The 23,459-nt window shown below is 50.2% G+C and overlaps 1 protein-coding gene across 1 annotated transcript in view; it reads right to left on the bottom strand.

Moving 5' to 3' along the window:
- CACNG5 (calcium voltage-gated channel auxiliary subunit gamma 5) overlaps positions 1-20,328 on the bottom strand; it is a 66,045-nt gene extending 45,717 nt beyond the window's left edge. The window contains exons 1-2 of the mRNA XM_012453964.3: positions 20,042-20,328; positions 19,246-19,313 (exon numbers count right to left, since the gene is read on the bottom strand). Of these exons, the coding sequence (XP_012309387.2) occupies positions 19,246-19,313; positions 20,042-20,196 (223 nt within the window). The 5' untranslated portion in view covers positions 20,197-20,328. The remainder of the gene's footprint in view (positions 1-19,245; positions 19,314-20,041) is intronic.
- Positions 20,329-23,459: the final 3,131 nt, after the last annotated feature.

Here is a 23,459-nt window from a genome sequence, read left to right as displayed (position 1 = left end):
TCACACTGTCGCCCGGGCTGGAGTGCAATGGCGCATTCCTGGTTCACTGCAACCTCTGCCTCTCTGTTCAAGCTATTCTCCTGCCTCAGCCTCCTAAGTAGCTAAGATTACAGGCACACACCACTACGCTTGGCTAATTTTTTTTGTATTTTTAGTGGAAACGGCGTTTCACTATGCTGGTCATACTGGTCTCAAACTCCTGACCTTGTGATCCACCCACCTCGGCCTCCCAGAGTGCTGGGATTACAGGTGTGAGCCACCGCGCCCAGCCACCAGCTTGATTTTTAAAGAATCACAGCCCCCTGAGCTCTGAAGCTGGAGGACTTGCAGAGGTTCTGGACTGGAAACCCTCTAAGGGAGGGACAGGTTCACTCCATAAAGCATATCTGACCCCTGGCACAGAGCAGGTATTGCAGATATAGGTTGTAGAGAAGACGAATCCTCTCCCATCCCGTCCTTTTACAGATGGGAAGCAGAGGCCCAGAGGAACGTGCGGACTTGCCTAAGCTCATGCATGGTGAGAGTCACTGGGCCTCAAACCCTGGTCTCCTGTTGCCCATTGTGAAGCCAGGGCTCCTCCTGCAACAGCCCCCTGAGAAGATTCCTGGGCAGGAGGCATCCCTGCTGTCCTGCACGGCTCTCCTTGCCTAGGGCAGTGGGAGACAGCTGGGTAGGATGCTCCTTTGGGCAGGTACAAAAAGGGCCGCCACCTGCTGGGCGTTATCTTCAGGTGAGTGGAAGGAGCCAATTCCAGCAGTGGGTGTTTGGGAATGTTCTCCCGGATGGGGCTGGGAAAGGAAAATAAGTCTTGGGGCCCCTAAATCACTAAGCTACAGGAAAAAGTCAAGTTGGGAACTGCTTAAGGCAAACTTGCCTCCCATTCTGTTCAGTGTCATCCCTCTGCTCACTGAGATAGAAGCATATCTGGTTGCCTCTTTTGGAAAGGCTAATCAGAAACTCGAAAGAATAAACCATTTTTCTCCCATCTACCTGTGATCTGGAAGCCCCCTCCCTGCTTCGAGTTGTCCTGCCTTTCTGGACAGAACCAAGGTACATCTTACATGTATTGATTGGTGTCTTATGTCTCCCTGAAATGTATAAAACCAAGCTGTGCCTCAGCCACTTTGTCCGCATGGCGTCAGGACCGCCCGAGGCTGCATCAGCCAGACACATCCTCAACCTTGGCAAAATAAACTTCCTAAATTCACGGAGACCTGTCTCACATATTTGAGGTTTGCAAGGCCTGCCCAGCAAAGTCACATGGCCATAACATCCCATCATCATCGGAAGCCACAGGCCCTGGAGGACAGGCCACCTCTGAGAGCCACTTGCTCAGGGATCAAACAGGGCAAATGCACAAAGAAACACCGGCAAACACACACACCTCCTAAGGGGATCTTGCACATTTGGAGCACACAGCGACACACTCATGAGCCCGACAGTCCCAGGAAATTTCCTTCCTGGGTCTCGCTGTCACTGCAGTCCATCCCCAAGGAAGACACCCCCACACAGGAGGCGCAGAGGGGTTCGGCGATGAGTTATCAGGGAGGTGTCTGTGGATACCAGCAGCTGCTTCCCCGTTTTCAACTCTGGGGTATTTTTAAAATCCACATTTCCAGTAATGAACCTGCCTCTGACGTGCCTCTGGAACGATGTGAACCTGCCAGATGGGTGAATTGAGGCTCTCTGGATTAAAGTCTTAGGGGTTCTGGAGCTGCAGAATCTTGCTAACAGAGCCTGTGTTGGCCCAGCTCAACCCCATGATCCTTCACTTGGGTTCAGGCTTAGTTTCCTGGGGAAGCCAGGACAGCATCATCAGAGGGAACCCAGTAGGCTGGCCCTGAAGACCCTGGGAGATGCTGACTCTGTAAGGGCCGGCCCTCCTCCTTAGCTCTGGGCGAGGGAGCGCCTGACTTCCCCTGATCTCCTGGGATATTGGCTTTGACCTCAGCAGATGGCGTTGCTGCAGCTCGGCACGCGCCTGTGGTTGGGTGGATTGGGAGGGGCCGCCTGCCCTCTGGCTTCTCGCTGGTGCACATGCACTGAGAGGGGGCATGAGGGGGCACCGAGGACACACTCCCAACAAAAGCCCTACAAAGCGGGCATCACCAGTTCCCAGAGAAAACCGAGGCTCAGAGGGAGTCCGTGACTTGTCTAAGGCCACAGGGCTAGTAAGAGACTGCGCTTAGATTTGAACTCAGTTCTGTGTGGCTCTGAAGTCCACATTTTAGTGTGGATGGTGGAGAGTGGGGTACCCACCCCCATGCTCCAACAGCACTGCCCGAATTCCTTAACCCTTCTGGTCCTTGCTTTTCTCAATTGAGCGAACAAGTAAAGGAATAACACTTACCCGATAGGACTTCAGTGCGCGTGCGGGGAACAGTCTGGAGTAGTGTTTGTGCCTAGCAGGTAATGAGCGCTCACTGACCTCCCGTTTTAACTCACGGAGAAAGGTCACAGCCCTCAGTGATGGGGGGGCCCATCAGAGCCCGCCCAGCTGCTCCCACACTGCCCACCCCCAGCCTCACTGACCCCCTCCGTGTTCCTCCGCTTTCTCTTCCCGAAGCTGCTTGGAAGCTGTTTCCCAGCCTCCACCTCTTGCTCTCGCCCCACCTTCCCGTCTCTGATTGATGTCACCTGCTCAGTGAGGCCCTTCCTGGGACTCCTTTTGAAAATGGCAACCCTGCCTCACCTGTGTTCTCTAAACCCTGACCCTGCTTGGTCTTTCTAGCACCTTCACCACACAGCTGCCTCTATTTTCTACTCCTACAGCATACGTATTGTTCATTTCGCCCTGTGGAATGCTTACTCCTAAGAAACAGGATTGATTTTTGTCTTTCTTTCTAGCTGTATCCCCAGTGGTTCTCCACAGCAGGCCACTTTGCCTCCCAGGGGATTTTCGCCAATCTCTGTAGACATTTTTGGTTGTCAGAATGAGTGGGGGTGGCCGAGCACAGTGGCTCATGCCTGTGAACCCAGCACTTTAGGAGGCTGAGGCGGGTGGATCATTTGAGGTCAGGAGTTCGAGACCAGCCTGACCAACATGGGGAAACTCCATCTCTACTAAAAATATAAAAATTAGCTGAGCGTGGTGGCCCATGCCTATAATCCCAGCTACTCAGGAGACTGCAGCAGGAGGTTCGCTTGAACCTGGGAAGCAGAGGTTGCAGAGAGCCTGGATCACAGAATGAGACTCCATCTCAAAAAAAAAAAAAAAAAAAGAGTAAGTGGGGGCCTGCTGGTAATCTCATGGATAGAGACCAGCCATGTTACAGAGCATCCTACACTGCCCAGGACAGCCTCTCCTGCACCAAACAAAAGAACAAGGCAGCCCCAAATGCCAATCAAAGTACAGTCACATCCCCATTACTTAGAACAGCAGCCAGCACATGCATAGCAGGTGCTCAACAAATGCTCATTCTGGAAGAATGAGGAGCTGCTATCATCACTGTTGTCATCGTTATTATTAAGAACAGATGTGGTTGAGAATCATCCTTAAGAATGGTTGTTCCTCGGGTGCTCATGGCCAATAGGTCATATTAGTGACTTAAAACATCTTGCTTTTGGTCCAGGCTCTGCCCTCAGGAGCATCCAGAAAAGGCTGCAAACTGCTCCTTGCCGGGGCTTCACCAGCCAGGACCAGTCCACGCCATCAAGCCCCCTGAGCACCCCAGTGATACCAGCCTGCTCCTCCCCACAAGGAGCCTGGCCATGGACTGCCATGGGCAGGGACCCTCAGTCCTCACCCCTCCATCCCCCCTTCCACTTTCCCCCACACTAGAAAACTCAGGACCTTGTCCTAGCTGAGCAAGGAATCACCTCCACCAGCCTTTTCAGGGTGATCGCAGTCGAACCCTGCTCCCCCAGGCCTCTCTCAGCCCAGAAGACTAGTGGGTCTGAGTGAATGAGGCCATTTTTGATTCTTTCAAGAAAGGGCAAGAGGAGTGACAGGGGAATTTTCAGGGAGGCACAGCCAGGCAGGGGATATTCTGTCATTTTGCTGACCTAACAAATTACCATTGACAATTTTAAACGGCCAGCTTGACCAGGTCAGCCTCTCCTAATGCAGAGGGCACCATCCATAGAACACACGAAACACCACGTGGCGTATTCTGAGAGGAGGGTAGAGCAGCATGAAAAGAAAGGAGGCTTTTGCACCAGAGCCTATTTCACCTCTAACAGACTGCCAGAGCCCAACCCAGCCGCAGGCCTGCCACCCACCCTGTATTCACACCGACAATTCCCACTTGAGATTCAGAATTTTCCCTGCCTGAAGCCTGCCCCTTCCCCCTTCCCCCTGGTCCCAAGCCTCTCCTTCTCCCTGGGGCCTTCTTGAGCTCAGCAGCTGGGCCTATCTCTGCAGAACTGTGAGGCTGGCAAAGTACAATCTTCTGTCTCCTACATTCCCCGAGCTTCTCTTTCCCTCCGCTCTGTTCTGCCTTCTCTTTGTCTCCTCTCCAAGGTCCAGAAAGCTTCTAAAAAAGTGATTGGTGCTAAGGTTTGGCAACTGACAGAAGACTATGAACCACAGGAATGAATCTCTAATGGTGGGATATTAGGCATCAGATGGCTAGGTTCGGGGTAACAGGACGATATTTGGTGGGCAGGGGCTTTCCTGGTGCCCCTGAAGTCACCAGTAGCTGGTCCCAATTCTGCCAGGGGGTAGGACTGACCCAAAACTCAGAATAAGATGACAGAGCAGGCACATGCCAAGTGTCAATGAGCCAGGAGGCTGGGTGGGACAGGCCCAGGACACCAATGGCTGGGGGCAGAAGCTGGAGACAGAAGCGCCAGCTGCCCGCAGAGGCAGGGCTTGCTGGAGACTGGATTACATCCTCCATCCTCACTTTTTGGGAATCCAAACTCAATCTGTGAGCTAACCTGCTACTAAAATTCACACCATTTCCCCCACCTGTAAGGATGGCATGAGCGAGCCTAGCTACACAGCCTGTTCCCTGAAGTCCAATGTCAGAGAGTCAGGCTGGGGGCTGGAGAAAGCAGAAGCCACAACACCAGTCCCAAACCACCTCCAGTAAAATGGACACTATCATTGGTGACCTTACTTGATTTTCAAAACACCCCGCCAGACCCATCTTACAGATGAGGAAGCTGAGCCTCCAAGCGTTCTGTAAGTTGGCCAGTGTCACAGTCAGGGACCTAGCTGGGTTGGGAGTCCACGTTTTCCACAACAGCCTAAGGCCAGTATCTTCCAAACAAGAGTGAACAATTCAGCCAACCTCCCCCTGCACCAAGTCACAGAGACCCAGCTTACAAGCCTGAGGATGGCTGAGCTCCCACAAGCCTGCTGTTGGCTGGTGGGGTCTGGGGTGCAGCCAGCCAGGATGCTGGGGTTCTCACATCACCAACAGCCCCAGCCACGGCAGGGCCACCTCCCTATCTCCCGTTGAACTGGACTGCCCAGACCCTCAGCACATCCACTGCCTTCCACATGACAAGAGGGAGGAGGTTTGGGGGTGGGGAGGTCTCAGGCAGAAGCACAGATTTCACCCTGTTAGGGACCCTGGGGACCTGGCCCTGAGATGGGTGTCCCTTAGCTACCTCCAGGGGCTGCATTAGCAGAGAAGTGAGGCAGAGCTAGGGCTTCTCTGGCAGGCAGGAGACTTCGGCATGAGGGGCTGGCCACGGGGTCTGCAGAGAGGTGCCACCAACCTGCCACTGAGATGCCTGTGGTCTTGAGATACCCTGAAACCAGGACATCAGAGCCAGTTCAGGTCCCACACCCACGCCCAGGCAACTCTGGCTGTTCATTAATCAAGCCCCAGGGTTTGTGGAGATGAGGGGATTGGGTGTGAGGTGGCTGGGAGGGGAAGCCCCATCTTGTATTCCCCAGGACAGATGTGGAGCAGAAGCCAGCCTCGGTGACAGCTTGTATGTGACATCTGTCAAATCGAGACAGCTTCCACTTGGGGATCCTGTCCTGGGTCCTGCTCTAACTCAGTCACTGATAATCCAGTGCAAAGTGGGTGAATCCCCTTCCCTTCTGGGAACAAGGGCTTCCTCAATCACCGGTGCACCTGGCAGGTGCCAGGGGGTAGCCCCCGGGGGCAGCCTTGGAGGAGCTAGTCAGAAGACAAGCTTCTTTCCTCCCCAACCAGGCTCCTGGAATTATTTCTCAAATCATTTTGAGTCCTAGGAAGTGATAATTTGATTTCACTTTAACATTTTTAACAAGCTACATCTTCATCAACTGCCAAATTAGGATGAGAGCAAAGAGATGGGGTGATCACAATAAGGAGCTTTGGAGTGGTTGGGGAAATCCGAATCTGAGGTGTGCCTGTGGGGTGGACACCTCACACCCAGCACCTGCTGCGGGCCCCCATCACACTACCCTGATCACCCCCACCTCTGCTCAGTGGCTCCCGGCAGGGACACCTCCTCAGGAGAAGGAAGTCCCGGGTCCCGTAAGCTGGAGAAATGAGGCCACTCTGCCTGCTGTGATGAGCCGGGAGTTGGACCCGCGAAGGCCGACAGCCCAGCGCAACAGGTGATGGTGGGCTTATTCCTTCCTGCATTATCCGGTTAATTCTGCCAGCCCCGCTCAAGTCCGTCGTGAAAAGTCTGCCCTCAGCTTTGGCGTGGGTAAACTGCCGAGAAGCGACTGCAAAGAGGGGGCGTCATCATCTCCCTCGACACACCCTTGGGACAGAGAGATGGACAGACAGACACACACGCACACACTCACACAACCGCCTGCGCTCCTCACCACCCTACCCTTCCAGGGTGCGCGATGGCGGGGGCTCTTCGGCCCCGGCCCCTGGCTGGGCGGTGGTGGGGGCGCAGCCCGGCGCCGCGGCCCAGCACCGGCGGGAGATCGTCCCCAAGGGACCCCCAGGATGGAGGAGCTGGTCTCTACCGGTGTTCCCGGCTCTTACCTCGCTGGAGCGGCCGCGATCCCCGACCCGGGTCCAGTGTCCCTCGCCGGCTGGGTGTGCGGGGCGGGAGGTACCGCGCTAGGCTGCCCGGGACGCCCGTCCCGTCCGGTCAGCCCGAACCGCTCCGCGCCAGTGACCGTGGCCGCCTCCGCCGCCGCAGCTCGCGCCCCAGACCCCGAGAGGGAAGGGCGGGCCGGGGGCGGGGCCGGGGCCGGGGGCGGGGCCTCCCCACCCCTGCACTGCCAGCTGCCGGCAGGGTTTGGGCCCCGGAGGATGAGGTCTCCCAGACTGGGAGGTGAGCACCGCTGGGGGAAGCACCCTCGTGGGGGCGGCAGGTGAAGAGTTGGGGACTGACGTGGGAGAGGAGAGGCTTTCAGAGGCCGCATCGGGCTGGGAGGCCCTGCCTGGAGTCAGACCTTCAAATTCCAGCTGCTGGGGCTGCCGCCTCTGCTGTTGCTGCTGCTTTTAAATAAGGATGATGATGATGATGATGATGATCATGATCATGACGATAACAGAACAACAATGCCAGCTAGTATTTAGTGAGCACCTACTAGTGTGAGCGTTCAATGACTTGTATTGTCATTTAATTCTCGCACAAATCCCATTTTACAGATGAGAAGACTGAGGCACAGGGTGATTAAGTGAGGAGTCTGAGGACAAGCAGCTGGAAAACGGCAGAGCCAGGATTGCAGCTCAGGCCAGTCTAGCTGCAAAATCCAAGCCTTCAAAGCCCCACTATGCTTTTGTACTGTGTGGCCTTACGCAATGCTTTTGCCCCTCTAAACTGTAAAATGGCAATGTATGTTCAGTAAAAGGTGGCAACCAACATGTAAATATTTCTTCCTTCTTTGGCTTCTAATTTCTCCTTTAGTCACTGGGTCCTGGACACCCAGTAGGTGCCCCAGAGACGTTTGTTAATCTGTGACTAATTTGAAAGTGGCAGCTGGAGCCAGTGTGCTCAGCCAGGTTGGATGGCGAACCCAAGGGCGAACTCTTCCTGGCTTGTGCAACCATGCATCCTTACTGCTTTGAAACGGCCTGGCCGCTATCTTTGTCTGGCACACTTGTGCAGACACTCACAGACCAGCAGCTTCCCTCAAAGGCCTGTAACATCCCTGCAGACCACGAGGGGTCAAAGATGTGGAGTGTGGAAATATTTGGGGGCAAAAATAATGAGACATCAGCAGTGAACTTATTTGTTTAAAACTGTAGGACAGAAACCCTTATGGAAGCGTCTATGTTGCTGAGGTCTCCTGATGTGGAGGACTTTGTCACATGTGAATGGGGCCATGTGGAGCTGGGACAACTGAAGGTTTATGGAAAGGATACCCCAGGTGTCTATTCACAGTGTTTTAAGCCTATTCAGTTTCCAGCTCTTTCTCCCTTTTCCCACCTACCCCAAGAGTGTTCTTCTCCACCCCACAGAACACCCTGATGGAAAAGCCTCACCCTATGTGACAGGTGACCACATCTCCCACCAGACTGAGTGCCCCCATATCTCAAATTCTCAACCCCTATTATCCTCAGACTCTTCCAAATGTGCTAGTTCCTTCTGCATGGATTGCCCTATATGCTACTTGGAAAACTCCTATACATCCTTCAAGACCTTATTCAGTTTGCTCCCTTTGACCCAGGAATGGATTTCTTCTTTGTCTCTGGGCCCAGGAGCCTCTTGCACAGCTCTCACCAGTATGGCAATGATGCATTTTTACTGTCAATCTCCCTAACTATGCTGGGAGCCCTTTAAAAGGAGAAGGTCTGACGCATAGTAGGCACATAGTATTTGCTCAGTGAATGACTGGAAGTTGGACACGTCCCCAAGATTAAAGCTGTCAAGGAGAAAACCACCAAACGAAACCTCAGAGGGAGCTGGATCAATGAAATGGAAAGATGAAAACAGGCAAAACGCCCAGGAGATGTGCCTTTCTCGAGGTCTGCAGTTCATATTCCCAGCAAAGGCCAGAGAGGCTGGCCTGAGATCCATGCCCTGTGGGTCACTGCTTTGGGCCGTCGCCATGTCCTCCAGCCACTGAAGAGTATGTGTATGGAGTAGGGGGGAGCAGACTGCCTGGTGTCAGAGAAGGGGTGGGTGGGAGAGGGGATGTCCTCCCTTGTGGGCTAATTGAGGAATCCCAGAATGTCCACTTGCTCCCTAGATAGGCCCCCTTTTTGATCTGTGTGACCCTATTCTCTGGATCATCTTGCAATTCTTATGAAGAAATAACAGATCAATTGCCTGCAGAAGACACCCTTTAAAAGGGAAGCTAGTGTCCAGGGGTGCTCACAGTCTCCTCTCCAGTCATTCTGCCTAAGGCAAGTGGGGAAGTCCCCACAACATGGGTGGTTGAAAGAACAGCAATTTGGATCTGATGGAATGAGGTCTTCAATTTGACTCTGCCCCTAACTAGCTGTGTGACCTTGGACAAGTTACTTAACCTCTCTGAGCTTTTGTTCACTTCTCTATAACCAAAGCTGGCTTCATGGGTCTGAACGCCCTGCTCTTAGGAAGGCTCTGTGCCTGGTTTGATGATCTGATTTTGCCATCTCAAAATTTTTAATCAGTTTTCAACACGCGGCTATATCTTAATTGTTTCACCAGACCCACAAAATTGTGTCTCTGGTGCTGATGATAACACCAACCTCACCGGGTTGTGACAGTGAGATTGCATTTGCACAAGGTCTGACACACAGGGAGCTCTCAGCAAAAGTTAACTTCCCTCCCTCTGATCTAACTGTAAATGATAAATAGAAATTCACCAGGTAGACAGAGGGCTGGAAAGGGAGTTTCAGGCAAAGGGTCATCTGGGGCAAAGGCCTGAGAATATCAAATTACATTCAGGGAAAGGGAAATGGTCTGAGATAGGGTGGGCATGGGAAATGGGGGAGAAAAAAACGAAGAGACAACTGGAACCAGAGTGGGCGAGGCCTTCCAGTTATTTCAAGGAGCTTGGCCCCCACGTCCTCAGGTCTTCTGTGATCGGGGACCCTGGGACGTGAAGGTGGGTGAGCAACACCAACAACTGTGTTCCGCAGTGGGGCTGCGGACTGGTTCATATAATGAGACAGGCAGTGGGTGACGTGGGCGGGAGCCCTGCTCGGAGGCTGCCAATACGGTGCGTTTGAAACGCTCACTGTAGACATAATGGGAAAATGCTGTAGGTGTAAAAGCCAACAGCTGTGCTTGGGGAGTTGGGGACTCCGGGCCTGATGAATAATGGAGCGGCCCTTCCTCCTCAGGTCTCTTTTTCTATCCTTTTAATAATTCATGAATTTCCCATTGGTTGGGGAGTTTCATAAAACCTCAGCTTTCTCTCTGAATCCTGGGCCAATATGAACAAATCTGATGGCTTCATGCATTAGGTCTTAATGAGAAACACACATACATGTGCACATTCTTTGCAGAAGGTGCCTGTGTAGATGACAAGGAAAAGTCCCAGTTATGTCTGGGAGGAGGAAATGTCTTCGAGCCAGGCAGCCTCTTTCTGGTCCCTTGGGGGTGGAGGTGGTGACATGTGTCATTTCCAGGTGGAAGCTTTCAGAGTCACTGAGTGCTTTGCCATGCTCTTCTCCCTGCCTGTGGGATTGTGGAGACAGGTGTCAAGATGGGACTCTGTCACTCTGAACTCCCATGTGATGACAAAGAGTAGAGATTCCTTACTGACCTCTGGCAGCCACATAGCATGAGCTGTGTGTACCTTCTAGTATACACGGACAGGTTTATTTAAGCAAATGAATGTTGCTCCTAGTGTGGAGCAGAAATGGAATCCCAAACTCCAGATCTAAGTGGTCATCAACACTGATGAGGGACGATCAATGCCAGACCGATCAATACCAGACCCATCAAGGCACCTTCAATCATGTTGGGGATGGAGAAGACCAGAGCTTCTCAGCAGATCCAGGTCAAATTTGACATGGGTAGTATCTGAAGATGTGCAGGGTGTGTGTATGTGTGCATGTCAGGAGGTTGGGGGAGAGGGAAGAGGGCCCCATGAAGTTGGGAGGGGGTGTAGGCAGAAAAACCTGGTCAAGGCCAGAGCAAGAAGAACTGAGTTCACTGTGGAGCTTTCCTAATGGAGGATTGACTAATAATAATCATATTAATCCCCACTACAGCTAATATCAATTACATGCCACACACTCTGCTAAGTGCTTACCATGCGTTAAGACTTTTAGTTTTCACAACAATCCTCTGAGCTAGGACAATTGCTGGCCCCTATTTCCAGATAAGGATATGGAAGAATAAAGAGGTAATCTGCCGTGCATATGGCCAAACTCTAGTGCTCGAAGGAGAATGGCACATTGAGGCTCCATCCACATCATCACTCATGCCGTGTGTGGGCACAACAGCCAGAATCTTTAGGCCAGCTGTCAGGGCTCAAGCATGCAAAAGCCAGTCTCAGCATGGGACCCAGGGAGCTGTGTCAGAGCCATGTAGTCTGGAAGACTGGGCAAACAGGGAAGGCGGAAGTGCCAGTCGCCGGCAAGGAGGCGCAAGGAATACTGTGCTTCAGAAAGCAAGAGGTGGGTGGATTGTCCATTCTGCTTCATGCAGGAGGCTGGGTCACTAAATGGCACTTCCTGTCCCAGATGGTTGGTGGGGACCTAGAAGGTGGGGCTGTGCATTTGGCTGCGCTAAACCTCCAGGTGAAATTGTTCACTCACCTGCTCCTCCTTACTCATGGACTCGGTCCTATGTTTCCCTCTTTCTCCTAGACCTGACTTTGTGGGTGGAGATGGGGTGGAGTCTGCAGGGACATTGGCCTTACCTCTCCCTTCCCCCCTCACTCAGCCCTCTCCACATCCCTCCTTTTTCCATCACCTCTCAGTTCAGTCTGAGCTATTCCCCACAGCCCTCCCAGCTAGCATCCCTCTCCTCTCCAGAGCCCACTAAGGGCCTTATCAAGGCTCAAATGTGGCTTCCTAAGAACCACATTTGTTCCTCATTGAGAGTGTGCAGTCTCCTGTTCTGGATGCATCAGAGTGTGAAGCCTGGGAGAGTTCACACAGCCATCCGCGTCCCTGCCGGATCACCGAGCAGCCGCTCGGATTCCCACTGGCTGTTCTCCCAGCTGCCCTCCCGGCTCCCCTAAGACCAGCTGTTCATCCTCTGCTTTCATCATTTGTCCCCTTAGTAACTGGATGATTGCTTATAAAACAGTTCCAAGGACAGGGCGCCCATCAACAAAATGAAGACTCCTCTCCAATTTGACTGCTGAGAAAGTTACAGGGTGGTAAAGGAAATGACACTGAATAAAAGCCCCAGATGGAGCAGAATACATCACGAACGGGGAGAAAAGAAACCTTGGCGGGGAAGGTCCGAAGGCGGCCCAGGAAGTTGCGAGTAAATGGGTCAGCACCTGGACAGCTCCCTGCAGGGCTAAGGCACCAGGTGGTTGGGGGAGAATTTTTGTAAGAGGTGATTACATCCTTAGAAGACCCAGACTTTTCCTTACTGAACCCCATAAAACTCTAGTGACTCGTGCCCATGGGCCTCAGGGAGATACAAATCTCATCTGATCTGCTCATCTATGCGGATGTCAGCACGGATTCACATGGGCTATGGTGTTACACGTGCGCAGTTCCTTAGAGAACTTCTGGATGCTCAGCCCATGAAAAGTGGCTGCGGTGGCCGTCAGCTCAGCAGGTTTCTGGATGGTTCCAAGGGAAGGGAGGTCAAGTGGCTGCCGCTTTCCGCAGAGCACACTGCACAGGGCAGATATCGGTGGCATGGTGAGGGGAGATAAAGCCAAGGGCCCTGGAGGGTAGGACAGGGATAGGAGTGAGGAGAAGAGGAGGCCAGGAAATGAGAGCATTTCCATGTATTTCAGAACAAAGAAAGCAGGACCAGGCTCATGCCACCTCCCCAATTTCCTGGCTCCTGGGATGACAGAAAATAACATCTTAAATAGCCATTTCCTAGCTTTGAAGTTAATGAAAAAAAAAAAAAAAAAAAAAAACTTTGAAAGAGTGGTTTTCTAGGCAGGTAGCAAAGGAAGCAGTGTATGCCATCGAGGTGCCAGCTAGCAGGGGTGGGGGCCGGAAGTGTCCCCTCCAGCCGTGATGGTGTCTTCTAGGTCTCCTTAAGGGTCAGCTGCCATCCCAGGCTGGGTCAAACCCCCACCTTCAGTCAGTGAGTAAGGCTTGAGAAAAGGGTAATTCTATGGGTACTTTCTGTGGGGCCATCTGCAGTTTGGACCAAAAGCATTGCAAATGTTCCTATCCCTGTTCTAGGAATCTAATTATCAATATCCATCTCACTGCAACCTCCACTTCCTGGGTTCAAGCAATCCTCCTTCCTCAGCCTCCCAAGTAGCTGGGACTATAGGTGCACACCACCACACCCAGCTAATTTTTAAATATATATTTAAGTAGAAACAGGGTTTCACCATGTTGCCCAGGCTGGTCTCGAACTCTTGAGCTCAGGCAATCCACCTGCCTTGACCTCCCAAGTGCTGGGGTTACAGGCATGAGCCACCATGCCCAGCCAAAATTAACCTTTTAAATTGAACAACTCAGTGGCATTTAGTACGTTCACAGTGTAGTGCAACTACCATCTCTATCTGGTTCCAAAATGCTTTAATTATCCCAAAAGGAAAATCATGCTCCTTAAGCACTTATTGCGCATTCTTCCCCGGCAACCACCAATTTGCTTTCTGTGTCTATGGGAGTTCATTATTCTGAATGTTTCATGTAAGGAGGATGGCTTCATACGTAACCCTTTGTATCTGCTTCTTTCACTTAGCATAAGTTTCTGAGGTTCATTCACAATGCAGCATGCATCAGTACTTCATTCCTTTTTTTATGATTGATTAATATTCCTGTGTGTGTGTGTGTATCACAATTTGTTTACCCATTCATCCACTGATGAACGTTTGAGTTGTTCCACCTTTTAGCTATTGTGAATAGTGTTGCTGTGAAATTGGTGCACGTACACTTGTTTGAATACCCATTTGTACTTCTCTTGGGGATGTATTTTGGAATGGAATTGCTAGATCATATGGTAACCCCAAGTTTAACTTTTAAAGGCTGTTGACCATAGTGACTGCATCCCGACAGCCATGTATGAAGGTTCCAATATCTTCACATTCTCACCAACACTTGTTATTTTCCTTGGTTGGTTGTTTTTTGGGACTCTAGCCATCCTAGTGGGTATGGAGCCTATGACACTGGTTTCGTGCAAGCAGCCTGAGGAAATGGCAGGGGATGGTGAGCCCTGGGGTAGGGAACGGCCATGGCTGAAATCCAAGCAATGTTGCTTTGTCACGGGCTCCAGCTGTCTGCAGCCATGAGCGTGTGCCTTGGAGTCAGCAAGCAACAGTCCCGGGGAAGGCTCACCAAGGATTAGGAGCATGTGCCTTGGAACCAGCAAAAATATGTAGGATTCATCCGAGCTTGGTTCTAGGAAGGGAGACTCCCTCTGGGCCTGGCAAATAGGCCTCTCAGAAAACAGGACTGCCTCCGGTTATCTGGAAGCCTCTAGCTTCTGGAAGCCTCAATGAAGGTTGACACATCGTTCAGCCATCACTTGTGAAGATCAGAGATTCTGCTCCCACAGAGGGTAGAAACGATTCCCAGCTCTTCAGCCACCACCATCTACTGGGAAGTGCCTAAAGTTTCCTGTCGGTTTGTTTTTACAGGAGAAAGTTTAGCACAGGCTGCGTTCCTGCCGTTGTTCAAGACGATGACTGTTATGGATGGCCCCCGGGTTGAGAGGACAAGGCTGCTTGCGGCCGGAGGGATGGGTTCGGGAGCTTCGGTCACAGGGACGCAGTGCCTCTGCCTACCTGGAACTCACTGATGGAACAGTCCTGGGGGAGGCTCACCAAGGATTAGGAACAGGTGCCTTGGAGTCAGCTGGGTCTCAAGTTGAATCCGTCTTTGCCACTATAGCCAAGGACCTTTGGGAAGTTACTTGATCCCTGTAAGTTTTGGACTCATCATTTGAAAAGCTGACATAATGCTTCTAATACCCACCTTGAGAGGCTGTTGAGAGAATGAGGGAGACGCTATATTCAAAGCGTGCAGCACAAGGCCTGGCCCGAAGAAGCAAATGATTACTGCTACCATTCGGGTTTTAATGCATGTTCACTTCTAAATCCTTGCTGGGAGGGTCATATTTCTAGATCATTCACAATCTTCTGCTAAACTACCAGGCTCCATCCTGGAAGCAGGTATTGACAGTGCATGATCACAGGAGAGGCGGGGAAGAATAGTAAAGGAAGAACATTTTCTGGGCACTGTTGATGTACCTGGTAATGAGTCACCTGGGCACGCCAAGACCCCTCTGTAGCCCCCCGGGGGAAGAAGGTAGGTGCCACCCTACCCAGAAAGGGAAGGTGGGGGATACTAGCTTAGGTCTCTCCTGGTCAGGTGTCTTCTGTGAGTCTGTGGGCGTCACTCAGTGCCAGCCCCTGTGGCCATAGTCAAAGCTCCTGGCCTGGGTCCGGCCCCTTCCATGTCTTCCCTAAACCTCATGAGTGCTGGACTCTACAGTGGGGTCAAGCAGTTCTTTCACTGATAGCTCAAGAAAACCTCGGAGGAGCAGGAGATATGACCTCTAACTCCTGCCTTTATTCCCATGGGTAGGGGAGGGGTGGAGAACCCCAGCTTTCCCCATGGGATGGCAGTGGCAGCCCCAGGGATGAAGGACAAAACTTAGTGCTTCAGTCTCATCATGGTTTCTCAACCTCAAGACTTTTTTTTGTTTGTTTTGAGACAGGGTCTCACTCTGACACTCAGACAAGAGAGCAGCGAAACAATCTTGGCTCACTGCAGCCATGACCTCCTGGGCTCAGGTGATCCTCCCACCTCAGCCTCTTGAGTAGCTGGGACTACAGGCATGCATCACTATACTAGCTAATCTTTTTGTATTTTTAGTAGAAGTGGGGTTTCATCATGTTGCCTAAGCTGGTCTCAAGCTCCTGGCCTCAAGCAATCCGCCTACCTCAGCCTCTCAAAGTGCTGGGATTACAGGCATGAGCCACCGTGACCAGCCCAACCTTAAACTATTGATGTATCATTGATGGAGGAGGGGAGCTCTGCCCTGTTCACGGCAGGATGTTTAGCAGCATCTCCGGCCCCTGCCCCTCTAGATGCCAGTAATACCCCTTTCCCAACTGTGACAACCAAAAATATCTCCAGATGTTGCCAAAGGTTGGTAAATTGCCAAAATTACCACTGGTTGAAAACCACTGGGCTAGATGTTAACTGAGACTTTTTCCATCCACACATCTATCTGCTGGCTTCAGAGCAGGTGGGTGTGGGGGTATGGCCCTACTGATATGGGAAAAAAACTCCCCTGGATCTGAATCCTGGTGAATTTCCCTATTAGTGACAGACACAGACCCCTGCCCTTTTTTAGTTACTTAAGAGGAAAATGTCTCACTCCAGCAAGTCCTCAATTTCCTCCAAGGACACTATGGTCTGGTGTCACATGAGGACTGAGCCTTGCTCCTCTTACCATGCTCGTGGTGAAACAGCAGGTTAGTTCCTACCATACTCAGGGAGTGGCCCTGTTCCTCCATGCCTCACTTTCCTTACAAAGACCCCGCAGTAACTAGCAATGGCCATCCCCAGAGAGATGCCTGTGGACCTCCTAAATGGCCTCTGAGAGAATGGGCTGGAGGAGGTCTTCTCACCCTGCACCCGTGTCAGGCAGATCAGTCATCTTTTCTTTGTTGTTCCAGTGGGCAAATTAAAGATCAGAGAAATTAAAGGCACTCACAGAGAGTCGATCAGTGAGTTTAAGACTAAACTGGAATTCATTCATTCAACTTGCCTGGCGTGTCCCGGTGGGTGGGGACCACCCAGCTACAATCTCCCCACTGCAGGTGCAGGTGTTCCTGAACTGTACTCCAGCTTGGTTCTCTGGGGTCATGGCTGTCATTTCGGGGGCTAGGAGACGTGGATGGTCTCCCATGGAGACACCAGCCCCTGCATGTCATAGCAGGATTCTAGAAAAAACCTTGGGGAAAAAGGAACATATTTCTCCCCCTTCTTGAGGGGTCCTCCACAGCCCTGTTTTGCCCATTCCCATAGATGGCCTCCTGCCCTGTCCTGTGACTCAGTCTCTTTAGGCCCCAAGATTAGAAAGCCATTAACTGGGCCGGGCGCAGTGGCTCACACGTGTAATCCCTGCACTTTGGGAGGCCGAGGAGGGCGGGTCACCTGAGGTCAGGAGTTCGAGACCACCCTGGCCAACATGATGAGACATCCGTCTCTACTAGAAATACAAAAAATTAGCTGAGTATGGGGGCAGATGCCTGTAATCCCAGCTACTCAGGAGGCTAAGGCAGGAGAATCCCTTGAACCTGGGAGGTGGAGGTTTCAGTGAGCCGAGATTGTGCCACTGCACTCCAGCCTGGGCAACAAGAGCAAAAACTTTGTCTCAAAAAAACAAAAAAGAAAAGAAAGCCATTGACTCTCCAGGTGAGCTGTAACCCAGAAGCACACCTGGGCCTGAAGGATGAGATTAGAGCTATTTGCTCCCCTGGGGACATTTGCCCAATGTCCAGAGACACTGTGGGAGGAATTATCACTGGCATCTAGTGGGTAGAGGCCAGGGATGCTGTTAAATATTCTCTAAGGCACAGGACAGCCTCCCACAATAAAGAATACTGCAGCCCCAAATGTCAACAGCGTTGAGGTTGAGAGGCCCTGACATAGATACAATATCAGAGTCATAAGCTTAGAACAGGGGATGGGTATCTCCCAGAAGGTAAGGTGAGAGGAGGTGGGGCAGGTGTCAGGGCTCTTACCAGAAGCAGTGAGGCCACTTGCCAGGTGACCCCACAGCTGCTTTGGGTGGTCCTAGCTCGTGGCCGTGACTCTGGCGGAGTTAATGGCTCTCTGTTGCACTTTGGCACCTGTCCTGGTTTGGACAGTTAGTTATATGGTCACCCCACTGATAGGTGAGGACAGCATCCACTCCCTGTGTGGGCTAAAGCTCGTGGATGAGGGGACAGTGTTCTGCTCTTTTGGAACCGCAGCAAAACTTGGGGACACCAGGCTTTGAGTACCAAGTACCTTGGGGAAGGCATTGGAAGCTTCACAGGCACAGAAATCACGTGGGGCCGTTGGAACCAACACACAAAACAATTACTCTGCATTTTGTTTAGTTTAATAAAATTTCCCAGCATCTCCCCTCTGGCCTTTCATCTTCCCTCCATGGTTATTGGGTTTTGTTCTGTTTTGCTTTGCTACAAACTGTTCCTGCCACAGCAGCGATTTTCTGTCCGGTGTTCCCTGGGTAAAGCCCTCTGGAGAGAACACACAGAATGATGCCGTCTCCTATTTGAGAAACCCTTGGTAGCTCTTTGAGGTCAAGCTGATCTCCCTTGGGCCTGCCCCAACCCAGTTAATTCCCACAGGACTTCTGGAGGTCAAGAATAGGTCCTCAGAGTCCTCACTTGTGTCTTATTGTGTCTCCCATGCTCTGCCTAAACCAGCCACTGGCAAGGAGAATGGAATTTTCACAACGAGCTTACTACACCCAAGAGCATCCATGCTCTGGGGCCCTGGAGGACCCAGGGAGGGCATGGTTACCCCAAATCAGCCCAAACTGGAGTTCTATTAGGAAACATTTAGGCTCTTTCCAGTGACCTGTGAAGTAGACATAGCAGTTAAAGAATCCACTGCCCCAGCCCTTCTCAGAGGGGACCTCTCTTTGTTCATCTCTTTAATGACAGGGTGGGCACGGTGGCCCTGTTTTGCGTCAAACAGCCTACTCCCCTCTGCCACGGATGAATGGACCAGACATGGACCCTGACCCCCGGACAGTCAAGACAGCTAACTTGTCAGTGACCGATGACATAGCTGGACCCACATGTGCACCAGGCCATAGGAGTCCCTCCCTCAGGGCAAAAGTACCAAGTGAGACCCACTCACCGAGGGACACTGATGCAAAAAGCATGAGCAGAGGCTGAGGAGGGGCCAGAAGTTGTGGTTGGTTGACATTTTGAGAAAATGGGCAGGCTGGGGAGGGAGAAACACACCGGGAGGTTAGAGGTTATATCCTGTGTGCTTCCATTTATATCACGCTCCTCAAATGACAAAATTACAGTGATGGGGAACAGAGCTGTCGTTGCCAAGAGCTATAGTGGGGGGTGAGGCATGATGACAGAGGGGTAGCAGAGGTGAATTTCTTTCCGGATGGAAAAGTTCTGGATCTTGATTATGGTGGTGGTTTCATGAATCCATACGTATGGTTTCATAGGCGCACACACACACACACACACACACACACACACAGAGTGTATGGTGAATGTGAAACCTAGTAAAATCCAAATAAGGCCTATAGTTTAAAGTATTCTAACCCAGTCTCTATTTAAAAAAAATACAAAAAAATTACCCAGGCATGGTGGTGCTCTCCTGTGATCCCAGCTACTCCAGAGACTGAGGTAGGAGAATTGCTTGAACCTGGGAAACAGAGGTTTCAATGAGCCAAGATCACGCCACTGCACTCCAGCCTGGTGGGTGACAGGGCGAGACTCCATCTCAAAAACAAACAAACAAAACTATCCTACTGTGTCCCTTTTCTGGTTTTAATAATGTACTATTATTATGTAAGGTGTTATCACTGAAGAAGCTGGGTAATGGGTACAGGGGAACTCTATTATTCTGGCAAATTCTTTTGAGTCTTAACTTATTCCAAAATAAAAAGGTGCAAAGAGAGAAAGAAGCTGAGGAGCTTACATGAGTGAGAGAAAAAATTCAGCTCTCAGAGCTGCCTGGCTCTAGAGATTTCCAGTGCCAGCCCTGGGTGGTGCCATCTGTATTTGTTGCCACCCAGAGAGCCAGAGCAAAACAAACATCTTGTACCTAAGTCTTTGTGTGCATTTTTGGTTATTTCTTTAGAAGGAAAGATCCCCCAACACAGAATTGCTGTGTGTAAGCACTTTTTAAAGACTCTTGTTACTTAGCGCCAAATTGCCCTCTAAAAAAGATTGTACCAATTTATATTCCCCTCGACAGGGCGTGAGAGGGCTGACTTTCCCAACTGTTGCCAAAACTGGGATTTAATCTTTAGAGAAAGCATATTTTCTGCCAAGTTAACAGATAAAAACATGGTATTTTATTGTTCTTTCTCCTCTAGAAATTCTAATTCTTCTTTAGGACCAAGCTGGACTAGGTAATTGGTTACTCACCTGGAGACTTGGGTCGTTTCTTGGTCAGTCACCTTCATGAAGTTGTATTTTAATATGCCCCTAACTTGATGAAGATCACTAAACAAAGGCTTTGGGAAACTTGATAGTGCATTTATTGTTTCAATAAAACTCCAAAATGTTGTTGAGGACATCATTTCTGATATTGCTTGGTGTCTCTTCGAGGTAATAAAATCACACTCAAGAAGTGTCTTTTGGATTCAGTGCTAGGAAAGGCTTTCTTTCCCAGAGGAACACAGATGCTTCCTCTTTTCCAGTAATGACAACCGTGTAAGTGACCACAGTTCCCACTTTTTTTTTGGCTGTTAGAAAATGCAAAGCCAAGTCTGAGAATCAGCAACAGCAATTTTGTTGAGTCTTGTGGAAAAGGGATGTGTTGTAGTTTGTTTAACGTTGCTGTAACAGGATAGCTGAGTCTCGGTGATTTATAAAGAAAAGGGGTTTCTTTAGCTTATGGTTCTGCAGGCTGAGAAGTTCAAGGCCGTGGCCCTGGTTTCAGTGAGGGCCTTTGTGCTGTGTCACAACGTGGCAGAACGTCAAAGGGGAAGCAGACACCTGCAGAGGGGCATCCCGGCTTCCGAACAGCCCACTCAGGAGGGAGCTAATCTGTTCCTGAGCACTCACTCATTACTTTGAGAAGGTCACCAAGTCATTCGTGAGGGATCTGCCCCATGACCCAAACGTCTTCCACTGGCTCCCGCTTCTCAATGCTGCCACGCTGGAGATCCAATTTCAGCATGAGTTTTGGTGTGGACAAAGAAACTACATCCAGTCCACAGCATTCTGCCCCTGGCCCCATGAAACTCATGTCCTTTCCACATGAAAAATACAATCAACACATCCCCATCGTCCCCAACGTCTTACCTTATTTCAGCATCAACTTAAAAGTCCAAAGTCTCATCTGAGACTTAAGGCAAGCTCCTTCCAGCTATGAGCCTGTAAAATAAAAAACAAGCTATTTACTTCTGAGACACAACAGTGAAGCAGACATTTGGTAAATATTCCCATCCCAAAAGAGACAAATAGGCCAAAGGAAAAGAGTAACAGGCCCCACATAAATCTGAAACCCAGCAGGGCAGACATTAAATCTTAAAGCCCCAGAATAATCTGCTTTGACTCCACATCCCACATCCTGGGTGTGCTGGTTCCAGGGCTGGGCTCGCAAAGGCCTCAGGCCATTATGTCTAGTGTGCCACCAGGTCTTTGTTGGGTGCAGCCCATGTGGCTACTCCCATGGGTTGCAGTTGGGTGCCTGTGGTTTTGCCAGACGGATGTTGTATGCTGCCAATGGCTCTATAGTTCTAGGGTCCCAATGGTGGCCCTGCTCCACACTAGACATTGCCTCAGTGAGAACGCTCTGTGGTGGCTCCACCCCGTGGCAGGTTTCTCCCTGGGCTCCCAGGCAGTTTGATATATCTGCGGAATCTAGGTGGACGCCACCACACTTCTACCACTCTTGCATTCTGCACACCTGACCTGTAGAACTAGTACCAAGTAGACATGGATGCCCCAACCCTTTGTGACACTGCTCCCTGCTCAAGCAGCCCCAGGTTCGACTCATGCCTCCACTCCAAAGAGCCTAAGCAGTAAGCAGTGGTGTCATCGACATTTCCATCTGAAGCCTCATTATCGTGGCCTTTACTGTCCGTGTTTCTATTGGTATTCTGGACACAAACACTTAACCAGTATCTAAGAAGTTCCAGCTCATCTTCTAAGTCCTCACCAGAACTGTCCTTAATGCTCCGTTCCAAACAATACAATCTCTTTACTGACTGCTCCTTCAAACTCTTCTAATCTCTGCTCATTACCCTGTTCCAAAAGCCACTTCCACATTTTCAGGCATCTTTATATCAACACCCCACTCTTGGTACCAATTTTCTCTCTTTATCCATTTTGTGTTGCTGTAGCAGAACACTTGACACTGAGTAGTTTCTAAAGAAGCAATTTGGCTTACTATTCTGGTGGCTGGAAGGTTCAAGATTGGGCATATGCATCTGGTGAGGGACTCGGACTGGTTCAACTCATGGCAGAAAGCAAAAGGGAGCTGGCATGTGCAAAGAGATCACCTGGTAAGAGAAGAAGCGAGAGAGCAAAATCAAGAAAGTCTGACTCAGACTCTTTTTAACAACCCACTCTTTATGGATGGATCTTTTCCCTCAAGGGTGAGAACTCATTCACTCCTAACGCAGGACATTAACCTATTCATGAGAAACCCACCCCTAAAACCCATACACCTCCCATAGGCCCCACCTCCCGACACTGCCACACTGGAGATCAAATTTCATCATGAGTTTTGGTGGGGACAAACACACCACATACAAATCATAGCAAGATGTTTGTGTTGACCTTGGTCCTGGTATACTCTTATTTTATTATTCACTTGGAGTCTTTTACTTGCAAGCCTCTTCAAAACCTATAGAAAGAGGCAAAAGCCAAAAACGCTCTTGACTATGAGCTCTTTTAGCCATTGAACGGCTGGTGCATAGTTTAATGCTCACATAAATATTTGTTGACTGAATGAAGGCACTTGATAACAAACCAGCTAAGAACAGCATGACATTGAAAAGAAACACTAATTACTACTTAATCTGAGAGCAAGAAAATGTCACCATTGGAAACAAGGTTTTGTCTGGGTGTGGTGGCTCATGCCTGTAATCCCAGCACTTTGAGAGGTCCAGGCAGGTGGATCACTTGAAGTCAGGAGTTTGAGACTAGCCTGGCCAACATGGTGAAACCCTGACTCTACCAGAAAAAGACAAAAATTAACCAAGTGTGGTGGTGCATGCCTGTAGTCCCACCTACTTGGAAGGCTGGAGCAGGAGGATTGTTTAAACCCAGGAGATGAAGGCTTTCATGAGCTGGGATTGCATCATTGCACTCCAGCCTGGGTGACAGAATGAGACTTCATCTCAAAAACAAAAAAAGAAAAGAAGAAAAAAGAAAACAGGGTTCAAGAAGAAAAACAGGAAATAAGAAGTAAGTACCAAGAGTCTAAAAAATGTTGTTATTGTATTTCCAGGAATCCAGTGGAAGATATGATCCAAAATGCATTCAAAATTTTAGGAACAAAGGTGTTCAACACTGAGTTTTCAAAATAATTAAAAAACTGGGAACAACTAAAATTCCAACAATAGGGGGCTTAATAAGAAAATGTCCATTTTATTTCTGAAACATTGAATGCTTGCTACACTTGCTTTGTAGTCAAGTAATTAATCAAATTCCACATAAACTGATGAAACACAAGTGCAAAGAATAGAGTTGTTTCAATGAACACAAAACGGAATGTTTAAGAAAAAGAATAATGAGGTTTTAAAAAGAGCTACAGAGACAGTTGTGGGCAAGGCAACTATAAAAGACTAAGAAATATTGCAAAAATCTAAGTGGACTTTGCACTCAGCTT

The sequence above is a fragment of the Aotus nancymaae genome, unplaced genomic scaffold, assembly GCF_030222135.1.
Source record: "Aotus nancymaae isolate 86718 unplaced genomic scaffold, 86718_ANA_hifiasm-v0.15.2.pri h1tg000089l, whole genome shotgun sequence".
NCBI lineage: Eukaryota > Metazoa > Chordata > Mammalia > Primates > Aotidae > Aotus > Aotus nancymaae.
The sequence above is the reverse complement of the archived record's forward strand: the minus strand, read 5'-3'. Positions and strand labels throughout refer to the sequence as shown.